The sequence below is a fragment of the Phascolarctos cinereus genome, unplaced genomic scaffold (genome assembly GCF_003287225.1).
Source record: "Phascolarctos cinereus isolate Bilbo 61053 unplaced genomic scaffold, phaCin_HiC Scaffold_8;HRSCAF=390, whole genome shotgun sequence".
Lineage (NCBI taxonomy): Eukaryota > Metazoa > Chordata > Mammalia > Diprotodontia > Phascolarctidae > Phascolarctos > Phascolarctos cinereus.
Genome location: NW_027556291.1, coordinates 38,056,385 through 38,075,924, shown reverse-complemented (window position 1 = coordinate 38,075,924; position 19,540 = coordinate 38,056,385). Strand labels below are relative to the sequence as shown.

The following is a 19,540-nucleotide window of genomic DNA, read 5'->3' as shown; positions in this document are numbered from 1 at the left end:
CAGGAAATTGCAGGTTAAGTGAACCACGGGGTGAGCTATAGCAGGGTGTCAATTTCACATAATAATAGTACAATATCTTAGAGGCCTTTAAAAATGCTGAACAATCAGTAATCACTTTCACACAATCTCAATCTACATAAAAGCTTCCACAATTATTAGGACCATCTTAAAAATGATTTGGCAAAGGCAGGGAGCTTAAATAACCAGAGCAAATGCTCCCGAACAGCCAGCGACTGGGCCAGCCAAGCCTGGATTCTAGAAGTTTCCAATTCCCAGGTATAAGTGTTAAGAATAGTACTCAGGGAAGGAACACACTTGGGTCCTTAAAAAACAAATGGAAAACGCTGGGATGGTTGTGCTCTCTGTACACTGTAGCTCAGTATTCCTATTCACATGAAAAAGTGAAGTTTCTGGGGTTTCTTCCAAATCAGAAACTCTCCCATTTCAGATGATAACTCATTTATGATGTAGGAGATAAGTCCTAAGGAATTGTCTGAGGTCCACAGACATTAAGTGACGTCCCCAGGGGCCTAAGACTAAGAAGCATCTGAAATGGGATTTGAACCAAGGTCTCCTAATCCCAAGTAGAACATTCTTTCCATTTTGTCCCGTTAACTGCATGAATATGTAAAGGATCTGTGATTTCATCAGCATTTTAGATTCACAGTATGTGAGTTCCCTCCACAAGGCAGATCACAACCCATTCATAACCAAGTACATCCATTCTAGACAGTTGCATGACAGTTGTATTAACCCTCCATCTTATCCCATTTGGTGATCTCATCAGCTCCCATGGATTTGTCATCTCCATGAAGATGATTTTCAAAACTCTTCATGTACTCTCCCACTGCCTGCTGGACATCCCAAATAGAAGTCCCATGGACATTTTAAACTTGACATGTCCAAAACTGAACTCATTATCTTTCCCCAAAAAACTTTCCCAGCTTCTGAACTTCTCTGTTACTGTCTTAATCACCAACATTCTCCAAGGAACCCAAACTTACACTCTAGGGTGTTACCCTTGACTCCTCACACCCAAACTTCCAATAGGTGGCCATGTCCTGTTGTTTCTACCTTTACAACAGTTTTCAGGAGCAGTGGATAGAGCACCAGCTCTGAAGTCAGAAGGACCTGAGTTCAAATCTGGCCTCAGACCAAACATTTGACACTTACTAGCTGTGTGACCCTGGGCAAGTCACTTAACCCCAATTGCCTAAAAAAAAATCCCAGCTTTCATATATGTCCCCTTTCCTCCTCTGACAGAGCTGCCACCCAGGTATAGGCCCTCATCCTTTTGTGTCTCAACCATTGCAATAGCAATTGGTCTCCCAGCCAGTCTCTCCCCACTCCAGTTCATCTTCTACTTACCTGCCAAAAAAATCTTCCTGAAGGGCTGGTCTGATCATGTCACTCGCTTAGTCAATAAACTCCAGTCGCTCCCTATTATGTCCAGGATCAAATAGAAAATCCTCTTTTGGTTTCTAACACCCTTCCCAATCCAGTCAGTGCCTTCCTACCTCTCCAGTCTTCTTATACTTCCCTCCCGTCCATGTACTCTATGATCCATAATCACTGGCTTTCTTGCTGTTTTTTGCATAAATCACTCCATCTCCCAACTCCACACCTTTTCGCTGGCTATCCTTCCATGCCTGGAATGTTCTCTTTCCTCCAACTTCTCACTTCCCTGGCTTCCTCCAAGACTCAGCTAAAATCCCATCACTTCTTCAAGAAGCCTTTCTAGGCCCTCCTTAATGTTAGTGCCTTCCCTCTGAAAAGATCTCCAATTTAGCCTAGATAGTTCTTGTTTGTAAATAGTTGTTTGCATATATATATAGCTTAGATTTCTGTCACTGGAACTATTTGGAGTACATTGGTAAAGAATCATATTTAAAGTTAATAATTATTCTCTAATTTGTCTTTTCTGCTTTTGAATCTGTCTGTTGGGCTTTCATAGAGCAAGGCCCATTTATACTCTCTGAGAAAATTAGTTTTTATTACAAGTATGTATAATCTCCTCCCTTAGAAAGTGAACTCCTTGAGAGACAGGATTGTTTTTTGTCACTTAATAAACACTTATTAACAGACTGATTATCTTGCCCAGGACTACCCAAGCTGATAAGTTTCAAAGGTAGAATTTGAACCCAGGATTTCCTAACTCTAAGCCAAGTACTCTACTACACCAAATCACCTTTATTCTCTTTATTTAACTATTTATTTATTTATTTATTTTTTATTTTTTTATCTATTTTTGGCTAGGCAATGGGTTAAGTGACTTGCCCAGGGTCACATAGCTAGTGAGTGTTATGTGTCTGAGGCCAGATTTCAACTCAGGTCCTCCTGAATCCAGGACCAGTGCTCTAGCCACTGAGCTACCTAGCTGCCCCTATTCTCTTTATTTAAAGAAGAATTCTACATACTTGTAATAAAAAGTAATTTTCTCAGAGAGTATAAATGGGCCTTGCTCTATGAAAGCCCAACAGACAGATTCAAAATCACATAAGACAAATCAGAGAATAATTATTAGCTTTAAATGTGATTCTTTACCAATATACTCCAAATAGTTTCTGTGACAGAAATCTAAGGTATACACAATCTTTTAGGAGCACTTCTACTGTGTAAAGCAAGGTGGACTCAAACCATACTTAACTCTATTCATGCCCACCCCCACTGGTAAGATGCTTCCAAAATTCAGGGTAAATATATTCTACCTGATGTCAAACAGCCCCAAATCAACTGGTTTATTGGGTTTGGGATTTGGGGTTGTTTGCTTGTTTATATTGAAATGGCTGAATCAATTGACTCTCTGTGGTTTTCTGCAGACACTGCTTAACCTTGCCCAGAATTCTTTAAATAGTCCTCATTTATTATGGTGTCAGGGAAGATCAAGACATGAACTCAGAAGAGGACAACAATGTCAAAACACCTATGGGCAAAACCCCAAAGAAAAATGTGAAATGGTCTCAAGTCCAGAAAGAACTCAAGAAAGAGCTCAAAAAGGAGCTTAAAAGTCATATAAGAGGGGGCAACTAGGTGGCACAATGGATAGAGCACCAGCCCTGGAGTCAGGAGGACCTGAGTTCAAATCTGGTCTCAGACACATGATACTCACTAGCTGCGTGACCCTGAGCAAGTCACTTAACCCTGATTGCCTCACCAAAAAAATATATATATATATATATATATATATATATATATAAAGAGAGGTACAAGAAAAATTGGGAAAAGAAATGAGAGTGATGCAAGAGAATTATGAAAAAAAGAGTCAACCATTTGGAAAAAAAACTGCTTAAAAAGTAGAATTGGCCAAATGGTAAAGGAGATATAAAATAACACTTTGTACCCACTAGAAGAACTCTTGTGGTTAAGTATATTAAGCACAAGAATATTTTATTATTAGAATGGCCTAACAGACCATGGAGAATCATACAGTGTGTGTAAACAGGCAGAGGCTAAAAATGGCTCGTGCACAAATAGTGGGCCAAAAAAAGACCCATTTGAGGACATGTATGAGTAGAAATGGAGGGGGGCCAATTATGACAAGGGTAACAAGTGGACAGTCCAAATATGACACTAGTATCTACAAAATCTTAAAAGATGTAAAGGAAAGCCTCTAGCATGATGGGAAGAACCTTGAGGGAGGAGGGGTTTAGGATGTCATGGAAAGGAATTACACAGGATGAAAAGGTGTGAATATGCTACAGTCTATACCAGTGGGGTAGCCACATGGACAGCATTCCAGCTCCATCAAAATGTTAAAGTACTGTCCTATTTCAAGCCTGAGACAGTTTTTTGCTAACATTCTTCCCTGCCACACTAACCTTTCTGTCATGTAGTTGCCAACAACATAGTTCTTTCCTGAAGCAATGTGAGTCACAAATGGCCAATATATCATTGAAGGGGAGAAGATAGTCAAACAAACTGCCAACATCCCCTTTGGAGCCATGCAAACTGTCCTAAGCTTTAAACTTAATTCATCTGTCTTAGCCACATGACTTCCAGAAGATTACATGGCATATTGAAAGTGGTATTCACCCTCTTTCCAGAATCAAGAGTGGTATTTGGGAGAGAATTTTTTTTTAATCTCAATGCCCTTAAAAATCCTACTTATTTGCCATGGTGCTGCTTACTGACAGTGGTTTGTTTTTTTTTTTTAATCTCACTAGTTTAGCATAAACAAACAATTGTACCATTTTTTGACTCTAGAGAGAAAAAGTACCAGAATACTTTTGTTAAGTTTCCAAATGTTAACTACTAAGGGAATAAGCAACATATAACATAATCATGTAGTTAACTTATGAAATAAATAGCTCTTTAACATCCAAAATGAGATTTCATCTGGCATAGTGTATAGAGAGTTGTTGGCCTTAGAATCAAGAAGAAATGAGTTCAAGTCCCACTCTGACACACACTGGCTGTATGGCCCTGGACAAGTCACTTGAACTCTTGGTGGCCCCAGGTGAGTCTCTAAAACTTCTGAAACAGGGACCGATCTGCACTGCTAAATGGGGCTTCTTCACTGAAAGTTTCCTACACTAATAAAGCCACACTAAGACAGAGTCCTTACTCTCAAGGAAATTATAGTTAAATGGGAAAGGTAAGATGTTGAGGCAAATAACCATAATACAAATTAGTCTATATGAATTGGGACCATGAAAATCAAGTATGGTAAAAGACAGAATCAGGGATGGCTTGGGAAGGTGGCCTTTGAGCTGGGATATGGAAGGATAAGGGCAGTTCCAAAAGGGAGTCATGACTCCCATGTCATATCACCATTATCTCTAGGGTTTTACCCAGTTCCTTTACCCATCAATGATTTCTGCACAAAGCCTACAGTTAGCTGAGGTCCTCCTTGGCCAAAAAGGCAGAACCTGAGGGGTTTTTTCCCCTACTGTTATAATATGGGCTATTCTTGTCCATTGTTTAATTAGAAAGAAACATCATGTTGTATGTTGCTATATTGCCTGCCCGAACTTGATTTAAAAAACAGAAAGTCAGTATGGCTGGTGTGTGGAACATGGGAATGCTTTGATTAAAAACATCAATAATAATGGGGGAAATCATTTAGAAAAGAGCAGTATGTATTCAATCAATAGCCTCCTTTGTGGTAGACACTGGAGGTTACCTTTAATGAAAGCAAATACATATACTGCTTCTTCCATTCCACCCCAGCCAAGGCTGAGCTCTAGATTTCTGGCTCTGTCTTAACACTTATGATATATTCTCTTGTTTAATTCTTAAGAGAAAGCCTATTTGGGTAGCATTCTGAACTTAGAAGCAAAAGGATATGGATTCAAATTCTGCCTCTGACAAATGCTAGCCAAGTGTTAACTTACAGCCTCTCTGAGCCTGAGGTAACTCTCAAAGACTTATCTGCCAAGCTACAGATGGGTGGCACTCTGCACAAAATCACAAATCACTCACATATGTGTTTTCTGTATTCAAATCTGTATCACAGTTAATTGTGTCTCATCTTATCCCCTTGGATTCGTTCTGCTTAGCCCCAAAGGGCAGAACCAGCAGCAATGGGTAGAAGTTATAATGAGGCAAATCAAAGTTTGATGTCAGAAAAGTAATATCCTGACAATTAGAGCTGTCCAAAAGCAGACTGTGCTGTCTGGAGAAATGGTGGACGTCTCCTTATTAAAAGTCCTCAGGCGAACGCACAATGGTCTATCATTGGGAACATTCTTGTCCGTTCCAGCCAACTTGGCTTGCTTGTTATGACTTATCACTATATCACATGGTCAACCTCCCTGTCTCTGCACAGGCTGCTTCCCCGCCCTCTCCCTCCTCACGGGCACCTCTTAGAATACCTGCCTCCCTTCAAGGGTCAACTCAAGTGCTGCCTCAGTTGTTAGAGTCACAGTCCCTCCAAAAATTACTCTTTATTGTGTATGCATTTTATATTTCTTAATTGGTATACATGTTGTTTCTTTTTTAAACTTATTTTTATTCTGAACTTAACAAACACTTGAATAATGGATATTTCTGTAAACACAGAACAAAAAAGAAGATTGTACATGAAACTGCATATTTCTATTATGTATAGTTTACTTCTTAAAAATATATATATAATAATTTCAACTTATAGCTTTCAGAGGTGTCCTGCTTTTCTGGGCTTACTTCTCTTCAGTTTTTAAAAACGATACCTCATTGGCCTTCTTTTAATTTTTGTTAACCTTACCTCTATGACCAGTCATTCTCCCACCTACCCCTCCATTAGAAAAAAGAAAAATAACTCTTGTAAGATGTAGTAAAAGTTGTCCTCCTCTCCACCCCTAGTTCCTCCCAGGAAAATAGAAGCTCCTTGAGGAAAATATGTTATCATCTCTGTCTCTGTATCCCAAGTGGCTGTCATGGTGCCTTATACCCAGTAAGCATTTTACCAGAGCTTCCTAAATTGAAAGAAATAGTGGGCATTCTTTTGGGGGCACAGGTTATACTCAATGGCTGCTAAAGCCATCTGATGGAACAGAAATTCTGTGACTTGAGACTCCCTCCCTAGACTGTCACCTCCATGAGAACAGAGACCCTTGTCACATTCCACTTTGTAAGTGATGAATGACACAAAAGAGTATATAAATGATTTCCTTTAACTCTTGCCTCCTATTCCACCAGGTACACGCTTCTGTGTATAAATCAGATCGCCATTGCTAGACAGTGCAAGAGCTTCACGTTAGGGGCCTGAGCTACTTTCTACGGAAATTTTTCCTAAGTTAACAAATGGCTAACAAAGAAAGGCTACAGAGGAGGGGGGCAGGGGAGGGCAGCACCATTGCCAACAGGATTCAGGAAAGCTTTGTTCACTTATGGAAAAAAAAATACTCTGAGATCTTAGGTAGGGATTAAAAAATTCTAATTAAGTCAAGCACACTATTATAAAAATAAGATCAACAAAGGTTGAGAGCAAGAAAAAAGAAGGCCAAATGACCAAGGGCTATTTCCCAAAGCTGATGGAGGAACTTCAGGAGGCTAAATTTGAGAGAGACAGAGACAGAGAGAGATAGAGAAAGTGAGACAGAGACAGATACAGAGATAGAGTGAGACAGAGAGACAAAGAGACAGAGAAAGACAGAGGCAGAGACAGAGACACAGAGACAGAGAAAGACAGAGAGACAGGGAGAAAGACAGAGAGCCCAAGGCTGTCTCCATCAGCTGTATAAGGGCCTCAGAACTGAAATGGTTACATCTCAGCTGCAAAAGCAAAGGACAGAAAATGGGGGTTCAAAGGCTCAGTCACTTAAGCCCAACTGAATCCTTTCCAGGGTATGGAGCTGCTGAGACAATTCAATTACCAGCAGTATTTATCAGACATCTCTTGTGCTGGCGTCAGTGACGCCAATGGCTTCCCAGCAGCCTGTGCAAACCACAGAACAGGGTTTTTTGGTGTTTTTTTTTTTTCACCAGACAAGAAGTAAAGAATCCTAGTTTAGTTTACTCCCTGGGAGCTTTCTGGCAGGTGGAGGGATGGAGAAAGGGTACAGAAGGGGTAGAGAGGACTAGGGGAGCTAAAAGATCCCTGGCTAACACAGCCATAGGCTAATGAACTTATTTATAGGCTAATCTGCCAAGTCCAGGACTTGAGATGTGGTAGCGGGAAGTCTTTGTAGTGAATAGACCCCTGAACTAGGAGTCAGAAGACCTGAGTTGCTGGTCAGGGCTCCAGGTGACCTTAGTCCAATCATTTTCCTTGGACCTCAGTTTCAGCTGGAAAACATACAAAAGAAAGTCTGCCCAATTCACTAGGCTCTGCTGGAAAGAGCAAATGAGACTGGATGTGACAGTACTTTGTAAACTCTAAGGCACTAGATACCCATTAGGGATATCCCAATTATTGATCTGCCTCTGGCTGATGACAGCCTTGCAATCTCTGTGGTGTGATTGCATATTGCTCACTTTCAAACACTCTCCATTCCAGTAAACTGTCTGGATTCTCCATCTATATATGTCTATGCAAAGGGGCATATTGTACAAAAGCTATCACCTCCTTATTCCTGGAAGCTAGGTCTCTCATAATACATCCCCAAAAAGCATCTCCTTCTTTTTGGTAGTTTGAAGTCCACTATAGCCCCCAGATCTTTTTCTGGCAAACTACTGTCTAACTGTACCTCCTCCATCCTGTACTTATAAACTTGATTTTTGGGACTGATGTTTAAGATCACATTTATTCATATTGAATGTCTTCTTATCAGAGTCACCCTAACATTCTAGCTTATCAAGCTATTTTTGCTCTGAACTAAATCATCCAGTGTGTTAGCTATGCCTTCCCACTTTGTGGCATCTGCAAATTTGATATTCCAATTATCTTATATACACTTGCTATTCACTTACTTGTTTACATGTCATGATCCTCTAGCAGAAGGCCAGATCATTGTTGGCAGGGACTGTCTTTGTAAACCCAATGCCCAGCAGAGGACCCAGCTCAGAGCAGGTACTTAATAAATGTTTGAGATGGACTGAATGGAATCGAATATTTAAACAAACCTGAGGAGTTGCATGTTTCAGGATTAGAGAATGAATGAATGAATTACACAAACATTTTTTTAAGGGGGAAAAAGGTATCTGTGCTAAGAAGATAGCAAGAGATAGTGATAAGTAAAGGCCAGGCCATTTTACCGTGTTTAGGTGAGAACAGCGGCGATTTGGATCTGCCTGCGTGTTCAGGCTGGGGTGCCACAAGTTGGGTGGGCCGGGAATGCTTATCTGTCAGCTTCCGGAAACAACTCCGCCGGTTCTGGAACATGCTGCGAATGCTTTCCAGCTTGACTTGGACACCCTGGATCTGAGCCTGCGGAGCGCAAAATGAGATGCCGGATCAAGGAATGGATGGAAATCATCAGCGAAACGAAGGCCTCCAAAACCCCATCACCTCCCCAGAGAACAGAACAGCACGCACCAAAAGGAGAAATTTCAATTCAGGGCTTAAGATATGTCAAGTCGAAAACCTTGAGGAAAGTAATGTAAAGCAGATTAATGCAGTAAAGCCTTGTCATGGCTACAAAGCCACAAGTCTAACGCCTCCACGAGGAAGCCAGTGACCCTGAGAAGGCTGCTGCAGACTCAGCGAGCAGGGAGAAGTCTTAGCCCTTAATTTCAGAGAAAACACAAAAGTCTTCCCTTCCCAGGCTGGAAGAGTCAATGCACCTCCCAAATGTGGGCAGTTGACTCCTTTCCAAGTAGGATCAAGGCATCAATTATACAAACTACTTGGACCTCAGTTTCCTAATCCATCAAATGGGAGGGAGAAGTAGACTAGATGGTCTCCGACAACCCTTCTAATTCTAGGTCAGTTTTAGAAATGTGAAAGGCAAGCTATCCGCAGCAATACGAGCTCTGAAGTGTACATACAAGAGCCCTGGCCAATCTCAATCCTCAGACACCAAAGGGAGAAAAGCTTTCTTTTTGCCCTGGCCTGACTCCTCTCCTCAAATTAGACAGCTTCGGTCCCTACTAGGAAAGGAGTCAGCTGCCCACATTCGGGCCTCAGTGGCAGCTGAGTCACAGATACTTTTGCCTCTAATTTGGAGTATACCCTGCCTGTCCCTGGCACGCCTCTCAGAACCGAGGGGCCAAATTGCCCTCTCTCCTGTTAAGACCACTTTCCCTAACTAAGTTTATAAGTCTATATGCAGCCTTGGGCAAGTCACTTCAATCTCCCTGGGCCTCAGTTTCCTCATCTGTAAAATGAAGGGAACAGGTTTAATGACCTCCAGGTCCCTTCCAGCTCCACAGTGATGATCTTATTGAAGAAGGCAGCCTTGGAGTAGCCTGGCCAGTGCCTGCTCTGCCAGAGTTATGCTCTGACTGCACATACCATACCTTGAGTTCGGGAGTCAAAATGACCTCAAATTCCCGCTGTAGGACACGAGGATCATACTTTAAATTGGGGAGAGTCACATCAAGGAACTTCTCGATGTCATAAAGAGCTCTCTGAGCACCTTCTTTTGCCTGGCATTTATCCATCGGCTGATTAGCAAGGAGATAGGCCCCCCTCATCACAGCACAGGAGAGCCTGGCAGGGAGAAGCGAAGCAAGATTGAATATATCCATCGATTAAGGCAATAAGGAAAATGAACACGGCAATGGCATCTGTTCTACATTTCTGCTCCGTGTTGCATATTTTACTTAAATCAATAATGGAAATAAAAGACACCTGGCCAAAAAAAAAAAATCCAAGTCTTTATGTAAATGATGCATAGTGAGAGAAGACAGAAATGAAGGCTTCCAAGAACTAGACAAAGCTGTTTGGTAAGCCAACTCATAGATAATGGATAGCACTGCAGTAGCGCCCTCTGGAGGGACTATGCCGATTGATCATTGGGAAAATGGGGACCAAACCCACAAGGCAGTGCAAGGATTCTAAATGCCTTTGTTTTCAATAACAAAACCTATTGGTCAAGTGTCTCTTGTGTACAAGGTGCTGCACGAGGTGTGAAGGGAGACACAAAGTTTAGATAAGGCATGGTCCCTACCTTCACGTAGCTTACAGTCTAGTGCGGGGAGGGGGGGCAGCACAACATAAATAGCTATAATATATAATATTCGATGCCAATCAAGGAGAACTAATGGAAAACATTTCTCAAACCTTCAGGTACTATATTAATGCTGCTTATTATTACTGTTAGGGACTCTACCTGTGATCTCACTGGTACGGGAGACTACCTCTACCAATGCAGGCTGGCCCCTTCTCTGGCACTTAAGAGTCCTATATACTGGCCTAGAAGTTGAGTGACTTGCCCAGGGTTACATAGCCAGTACACATCAGAGGCAGCACTTGAACCCAGATCATCCTGACTCCCAGGCTGGTTATACCAAGGGTCAACAAACTAGGGCCCACTTCCTGTCTTTTGTACAGCCCAAGAGCAAAGAAAGGTTGCTGGGCTTTTACACTGTTATACCATGTTGCCTCTCATTATTATTAGAGAGTATGAAATGGAATGATACATAGGGTATTGGGGGTATGGTCTTTATCGTGAGGGGGATTGGGGAAGATGCAATGTTGGGTGTTGTATTTCACTTGGGCTTTAAAGAGGGCTGTGAAGTCAACAATCCAAGAGCAGAGGGAGGACATTCCAGGTACAGCAACCAGTATGAGCAAAGATCAGATTAGGAGAGTCCAAGACCTGTCCAGGAAGCAAAGCACTGTCCATTTTAGCTGGAGAGAGGCATTAAGAAGGGGAAAAACAGGAGGAAAGGCTAGCAAAGTTGGGTGAGGTAAGAGTGAGGAGAGTTTTGAAAGGCCTGGGGATCAACCTGAACTCAACTCAGTGGATAGTAGGAATGATTTCTGAGTCGAGATCTAGCATGACAGGATCTATGTGGTAGCAGTCTGCAGGATGCTTTGGTGAGAAGGAGAGAACAGAGACAAGAAGAATGACAGTATAATCAATACAATACCAATAACAAAAATGGATAGCAGGGTCAATGGCAGGGCTGCAGGTAGACATAGTAAAGTCAGAAGGAGGGATGCTCTCAGGGAGAAAGAGACTTGAGATGCACAAAAGTATAGAGAAGCAGAATTGGAGTTTGAGGAAGGGGTGGACATTGCATATTAAGAAAGTAGACTTATATGAGGACATCCAGGCCCTGGGGTGGGGAAGCCTGATGGTGGGGGAGCATTTGGGTGAAGAATGAAGAAGGAAGAAATAAAAGTGACATTGTCCTAAGTACTATAGACCACATGGACAGAAAGCAGCAACAGATCACAAGCCTGGCAAAGAGGCATGATATAGTGGTGATGGGGGCCTTCAATTATCTGAACATCTGCTGGAGTCCTCCCTCTGCCAGAAAGAGTTAGCAAATCATTTCTTAGCTTGCCTTAATAATCATTTCATCCTTCAAAAGGTGAAGGAAGCAATAAGGGGAATTGCTGTTCTGGACTGGATTCCCACAAAGAGAAACTGACTGCTGAAGGACAGATGATGGAAAACTGGGGGGAGGGAGTAGAAGGGGCTGGGGAGGAGATGACCATTCTATTTTAGGATTTGTGATCAATTGAGAAAGATCGGGAAAGGTGGTCCCAGACTCAGAAGCAATCTCGATTTGGGGGAGGCAGATTTCAAAGGGGTTGGAGAAACGTCACAGGGTCAATTGTATGGAGAGCAGTTGGAAAACCTTAAGGCCCCATACAAATGTAAATTATTTTTATTATTGTTATCATTAGGATCCCAGGGAGGATTGAAAGCCCTCAACCACATTCTGGGGCATTGAAAAAGACAACAGATAGGCTGCAGAGGCACTCCAGGACTAAAGAAGGACATTCTCAAAAATGCAAGCATTAATTCTGTAAACTACAAGCTAGTGAGATTGACTTCAACTTATAGCATCTTATTAGAGATGGTCAACAAACATGTGGAAAAGGAAGCAGTGAACACCATGAGTTGTCATGGCTTCATGAACAGGTCATGCCAGACTAACCACATTTCCTCTGGTACCCAGGCTGCCACACTAGTAGATCTGGAGAAGGCTGTAGATACAGTCGGTCTATATTTCATCAAAGCATCGGATAAAGTCTCTCCTGCTATTTTTGTGGGCAAAACGGAGCAACGTTAGCTAGAAAAGAGTGTAGTTGAGTGGTTTCAGAACTAACTGAATGGGCAGATGCAAAAAGGACCCATTCATCAGACATCGGCTTGGAAAGAGGTCTCCAGCAGAATGGAGTGTCCCCAGCTGTCTGGGCATGGTCCTGTGTGGATTAATATTTTTTAATCAATCAATTAGAAGGAGGCATTCATGGCGAGCTCATCAAATTTTCAGTCAAGACAAAGCTGGGTAGGATAGCTCCCACAATGAATGATAAGAGAATAGGTACAAAGCAATCTCAACAGGCTAGAACGATGAATTGAATCTAATAATCAGTCAATGTATATTGATTATTAATTGAGTGATCTAATAAGGTGGAACAACAGGAATCAATGCAAAGTTATATACCTCGGGTCAAAAAAGCAATTTCATAGGAGAAGATGGGAGAGTCGTGGATAAATTGCAGTCCTGAAAAAGATCTTTTTCAAGGTTTTGGTGGACTGATAGTTCAATGTGAGATTGCATTCAGAGACAGAACATCCAGCAGTAAGGAGTGAAGGTCCTACTGCATTTTGCCCTGATACAACCACATCTGAGGTACTACATTGGGTTCTGGATGTCACACATTAGTAAAGATGTTGCTAAGCAGCAGAGCATCCAAAGAAGGGCAACTAGGCTAGTGAAAGGACTTGAGATCATGATACATGAGGATCCATTTAACTGGGAAATTTTGTCTAGAAAAGGGATCATTCCACTTGGCCCCAGAGTAACTTGCAATGAGTTCAGTTATAGAGGGATAGGCTTGGTTGTCAGGGAAAACGCCCTAATACATGGAGTTATCCCAAAGTGAAATAGGCTACCCTGGAAAGTAGAGAGTCCCCCTTACCTAGACATCTTCAAGTAGAGGAGCCTGAATGACCACTTGTGAGGTACACAGTAGAGAGGATTCTTGGCCACCTATGGAGGGGGCCACAGTCTCTGCATCTATAAAATGAGGGGATTGGAGTGGATGGCTCCATCCAGGGTATCTCTTCTCTAAAGCTATGTTTCTACCACCCTTTGAAACCTTGAAGACAGCTATCATCTGCCTTCCCTATGTCTTTCTTCTTCAGGCTAATCATTCCCAATTCCCACAATGCATCCTCGCATGGCATGAACTCAAGGCCCTTTGCCATCTGAGTTGGAGTTGGACTAGATGGTCTCTGACATCTCTTTTAATTCTAAGGTTCTAAAATTCTATGATAATGAACTTGGTTTTAGATACATTCAGTCTGAGCTACCTATGAGACAACAAGGTAGACATGTCACATAAGGAGTCTAGAACGTGATGTGTTATCTCCCTCCAATTAGGAAGGAAATGCCTTGAGGAAAGAAACTATCTTGGCTTTTGTATTTCTAGCTCTACTATTTGGCATATAACAATCACTCAGTAAATAATTTTTCATTCATGCATTCACTCTGCAGATTTGAGAGTCACTGGCACATAGGAGGGAGCTGAGCTCACAAGGGTGAATGAGCTTGCTCTCAGGGATGACCCCACTTTTCAGAATGCTCACTACCTGGTGCAGCTGATTCTGGAGTTCCAAGGTCTTGGTAAGCTTCTCCTCTTTGGCTTTCAGTTCTTCGGACAGTACATCTGTCTGATGTCTCAATTCATTGCACCTCTGGCAGATTAAGTCAACGGCATAATGCTGATTGGCTGCAAGCTGGTGCCCATGCAGTATCAGGAGCTGGGCCTTCCCAATCAGCTCCTGGGGTAGAGTAAGAAGTGGTAACTCTCAACTGTGGTCTGTATCTTTTCCCCTGACATCATGCTACCATCAATGAAATGGAGCACCTGGGATAACGTTGACCTGTTGCCCATCCTTCCCAAGCACCTAAGCTCATTACAAGGCTGCTCTCTTTATTAGGATCACTTTCACACAGGTGTTTGGCACAGCTGTTGCCCAGAGGAAACTGTCCACTCCACTCCTACAAGGGCCTCCTGCCATAGCTCCATTCCCAGTTGGCCATTTCCCTCTATATCCAATAATGTCATGAAAATCAACTATTCTCTTGCAGCTGGACAAAGGGTAGGGTTAGTTAATTTTGTTGAAGTATACTATGAGAAAAGAACAGCTGCTTAGTCCCACCCTAAACACCTATTCCATTTCACTAGCAGGAGGGGAAGGGGAGTGATTGAAGATATGACTTTACCTTAGCCATCTCATCCAAGGTCCCCAACTCTGTGAGCCTTTGCTTCACATCTGCTACGCTGTCTCCAGTACTGGGTATGGCAGCATGCTGGTCCATTAAGAATTCAATATCATCCTTAAGCTAAAGATATGGAGGGAAGAGTTGGCTGGCATGTGTAAATTAAAAGGTACTTTCCTTTATAATTAAGTCTCCTAGAAAATATGACTTTATAAATATCAAGAAGGAAAAAAAGCCTGCCCAAGAGGAAAAAAGGTTTTGCAACTACAACTGTAATAATAAATAAGAGATGCCATTGTGGGATATATGGATGTTGCTTATGCATCAGAGGTTGGAGTCAGAGAAATAGCTTTCTTATTACTATTATTATTTCCACAAAAAGCCAAGTGGAAACCTTAAGGCATGCAGTCTTGGGGGCTAGATGGAAGTTGAACAAAAGGGAATTATTATTAGAATAAGAAAACACTCTTGGTTGGTGAATAGACTAACTGGAGGAAAACCAGTTCTGAGGTTAACATAAAAATGGGTGTTCCCAAGTAAGGGCCAGGGTGGCAGAATTGTGGGAAGTGGGAGATGTAATTAGGGGCAGAGACTCACATAGGGAAATTAGGTGCTTCGGATAAGCTATAACCTCTATATTACCCAGAAAATGGGGAAACAGGGGAAGGAAATTCGAATGGGGAATAGGGAACAAAAAGATATGCATTTGTCATACAGGTGCTCCCACATGCGTGCTCTCACACATGCAGGACACCCAGCCTTCCAAGGTCGTTAATAAAGCTTCTTCCTGATTCAACAATGGCTTCATGGAATTTGTGATATTGATATAGATAACACCATTTTTATACGCATTCATATCTCCTGCAAGCCTCCCAATTAGCCTCTGAGGGAGGTACTACTATACCCATTTACACCGATGTAAATCGATGTAACTGAGGCTCTGAGAAATGACATCACCTGCTCAGGGTCACCCACTTAGTAAAAATCAAAGTCAGCATTCAAACCTGGTTCTTCCCAGCTCCTTGTCAGAATCTTATTCGATGTGGCTGGCCTTAGTGGAGAGGGAATGCTATAAAAACTGTTTAAATGGACACACTCCCTGCCCTGACAGATGACAGCACTGATATAAATAAACACTGATAAGGTGGGAAGATAAAAAGGGCATGATAATGTCAGAGGATCACATTTATAGAGAGCTCTGCAGTTTGGAATAGCCTCCATGGAACTTTCCCCCATTTTCCTTTTTCTGCTCCCTAAGGTCAAGCAGGATAACACTAATTCCATTTCCAGCTTCATGGGGTGGAAGGAATACTGGATTTGGAGTCAGAGACCCTGAGTCTCAGTCCAATCTTTGATACCTGCTAAGTACCTGGGCAAGTCATTCTAGGTCAAAGCCTTGTCGTTCATAAAATGAGGGGATTAGAGTAGATGGTTCCATCTGAGGTCTCTCTCCTCTAAAGCTATACTTCTATACCCTTCTGAAACCTTGAAGACATCGCATGTCTTCCTTAAGTCTTCTCTTCTCCAGGCTAACCATTCCTAGGTCCTACAACTGATCCTCACATGGCACAGACTGAAGGCCCTGTGCCATCTGAGTTGCTCTCTTTCGGACATCTTCCAGATTATCTGTTCTTCTCTAAAATGTGATATCCAGAATTGAACACAATCCCCCAGATGTGGGGAGAATATGGAAGAGTACTACACCAACCCATTCCTAGAAATTGGGTCCCTCCAGATGAAGCCCATCACATAAGCTTTTCTGGCTGTTGCATCACCCTGCTGCCTCATGTGAAGCTTCCAATCTACTAACATCTCCAGGTATTTTTCAGATAAACTGCTGTCCAGCCATGAACCACCCCATTTTTTTTTTGAGGTTGACTACTTCTTGAGTCTGGCCATTCATAGTAGAAAGAAGATAGAGTATTAGGCTTGGATCCAGGAAGATCTAGACTCAAATTCCACCACAGATGTTTAAGAGCCATGTCATCCAGGGCAAGGTTCTCCACCTCTCTGAGCCTCAATTTCCCCAACTGTAAAATGGGTATTATAATAGCATGTACCTCACAGAGTGGTCACACAGTACAAAGCAGATGATCTACAGACAGCCCTTTGCAAACTTTAGGGTGCTATAAAAATATCATCCGTTACTAATTATTCAACCTTTTTTTTTTTTTGGAAATACCTAATCATTCTTTCAATGAACTTCACATCTCTTTATTTTTTATTTTTTTTTTTAGGCAATTGGGATTAAGTGACTAGCCCAGGGTCACACAGCTAGTAAGTATCAAGTGTTTGGTCTGAGGCCAGATTTGAACTCAGGTCCTCCTGACTTCAGGGCCAGTGTTCTATCCACTGCGCCGCCTACCTGCCCCCTTCACATCTCTTTACTGACCGCTGGGATAGAGAAACTTTTTAAAATACATCAAACCATTATGTTTGCTTACAAATCTGGAAAAAAAAACCAGTGACACAAGGTGTTGTGATAGCAAGATTATCTCACTGAAAAGGCCTAAAATCTCCCTAGAGAAGAGCAATGGGGTTAACATACCTCTAGAAAATTTTGTTCAAATTTCCAGAGCTGTACGTACTGATCCATCTTCAATTGGTGCTTGTCCCAAAATTCATCAAAGGCCACTTCCATTTCATGCAGTTGAGCAAGTAATCTTGACAAATCAAAGTCCAAAGATGATTATTAATTTGTGTGTGTGTGTGTGTGTGTGTGTGTGTGTGAGACACTTATTTTCCAGAGAAAGAATTTAATTTGGCAACTGAGAAATAGGAGCAAAGCTCCAGACCATGATGCCCCACAGAGAGAGAAAACCAGAAGTCTCTCCAGGACTTCCTAGTACTGTCAAATGTTATTGCTAAGAGAGAACTTAGAGATCACCTAATCTAGCCCCTTATTTGACAGATGGGGAAAGGAAGGCACTGAGCTGGAATGTGAATCTAGGCACCAAATCCCACTGTATCAGGGACAGTCTGCCATAAGGATCACCATTAATGTCCAGTAATAACATTCGGAAGGTTGGGGGACATCCAAGAAAACCTCTGTACTTAGGAGAGCAGGGCAAAAGAATCTGGCTTTCCCCTCAAAATTATAAAAAAAAGCTGCCCTCTGCACAGTAAGGTCCCTGAGGGCAGGGACTGGTTTGTTTTTGTCTCTGCATATCTCTGCATCCCAGATGTCTCTGCACAGTAGCACAGTACCTGGTATACAGTATGTGTTTAATAAATGCTCATCAAATGGAACTGAATGAAACAGGGTACTCACCTATTAACAGTTTCCCAATCTCCAGGTTTTTCTTGAGGAGGTTCCTCATTTGATTCTTTAGTGTTAGGCACTTCAAAGGTCCTCAGTAGCATATTTCCTTCTTTCATAACACTTACAATCTCTTCCTGGAAAAGATTAAAAGCAGAGAAAATTTGTTTGAAAAACCTCAAGTTTTATCAACTCAAATCCAGCCTCCATTTAGTCACAAGGATATATTCTTGAAGCAAAATATAAAGGAAAACCAACCTACTGTAATAGCTTGGCTCTCTACAAGCTAGTCAATTTCCACCTGTAGGCAGTAGCCTATTCCATACTCTTGGAACAATCCTGGTCAAAGGCAGAGAGTGACTCAGTGTTAAGTCAGCCTCCCTCATAGCCCATTACCCTAATTCTAATAAGTGCACCCTCATTACAATGACAAGTTTCTCTTTTGTCCTTCCATCCAAGAAGCAGTGCTTGATATCCTAGCTCTATGAAGATGCATGACCTTAGTCGGCTTTCCTGGCATTCCCTGATAATTTGAATGTCCCAGGCTCTGAGCATTTTCCCGATTTCACATTCGTTATGCCAAACTGCCTATCGATAGTATTTATATCACCTTAATAACTAAAATTAAAATAACGACTTCACTTTGCACAAGGGAGCACTACTCACTCCACCCCGCCCCGCCTAACAATTCAGCTAGCCAGGGTTCCAATTCAGCCAGCTTTCTGGAAGAGCTTACAGTTCAATGTATAGATCAGCTACTGCAGAGTATATGTTTGGGAAGATCCTTAAACAGAGAGTAACAAGATTTTTACACTGATGCATTAAATAGCTTCTCGCCAGAAGCCATAAGCTATTCTATCAGTAGCCTTCTTGAAAGCAAGGCTCTGGCCTCAGAAACTTACTAGCTGTGTGACCCTGGGCAAGTAACTTAACCCCAACTGCCTCCAAGAAGAAAAGAAAAGAGAAAAGGGAAGGGAAGGGAAGGGAAGGGAAGGGAAGGGAAGGGAAGGGAAGGGAAGGGAAGGGAAGGGAAGGGAGAAGGGAAGGGAAGGAAGGGAAGGGAAGGGAGGGAAGGGAGGGAAGGGGAGGGAAGGGGAGGGGAGACGAGGGGAGGGGAGACGAGGGAGACGAGGGGAGGGGAGACGAGGGAGACGAGGGAGGGGAGGGGAGGGGAGACGAGGGGAGACGAGAGGGGAGGGGAGGGAGGGAGGGGAGGGGAGGGGAGGGAGGGAGGGGAGGGGAGGGGAGGGGAGGGAGGGGAGAGGGGAGGGGAGGGGAGGGAGGAGGGGAGGGGAGGGGAGGGAGGGAGGGAGGGAGGGGAGGGAGGAGGGAGGGGAGGGGAGGGGAGGGGAGGGGAGGAGGGGAGGGAGGGGAGGGAGGGGAGGGAGGGAGAGAGGGAGGAGGGAGGGGAGAGGAGAGGAGAGGAGAGGAGAGGAGAGGAGAGGAGAGGAGAGGAGAGGAGAGGAGAGGAGAGGAGAGGAGAGGAGAGGAGAGGAGAGGAGAGGAGAGGAGAGGAGAGGAGAGAGAGAGAGGAAGAGAGAAGAGAGAGAGAGAAGAGAAGAGAAG

General features: G+C 42.8%; 1 protein-coding gene across 1 annotated transcript in view; it reads right to left on the bottom strand.

The window, feature by feature from the left end:
• The window catches only part of MCF2 (MCF.2 cell line derived transforming sequence), a 147,673-nt gene that overhangs the window by 40,885 nt on the left and 87,248 nt on the right, over positions 1 to 19,540 (bottom strand). Inside the window, 7 exon segments of the mRNA XM_020971780.2 lie at positions 8,617 to 8,788; positions 9,820 to 9,990; positions 9,992 to 10,012; positions 14,082 to 14,273; positions 14,719 to 14,838; positions 17,264 to 17,378; positions 17,987 to 18,111. Of these exon segments, the coding sequence (XP_020827439.1) occupies positions 8,617 to 8,788; positions 9,820 to 9,990; positions 9,992 to 10,012; positions 14,082 to 14,273; positions 14,719 to 14,838; positions 17,264 to 17,378; positions 17,987 to 18,111 (916 nt within the window).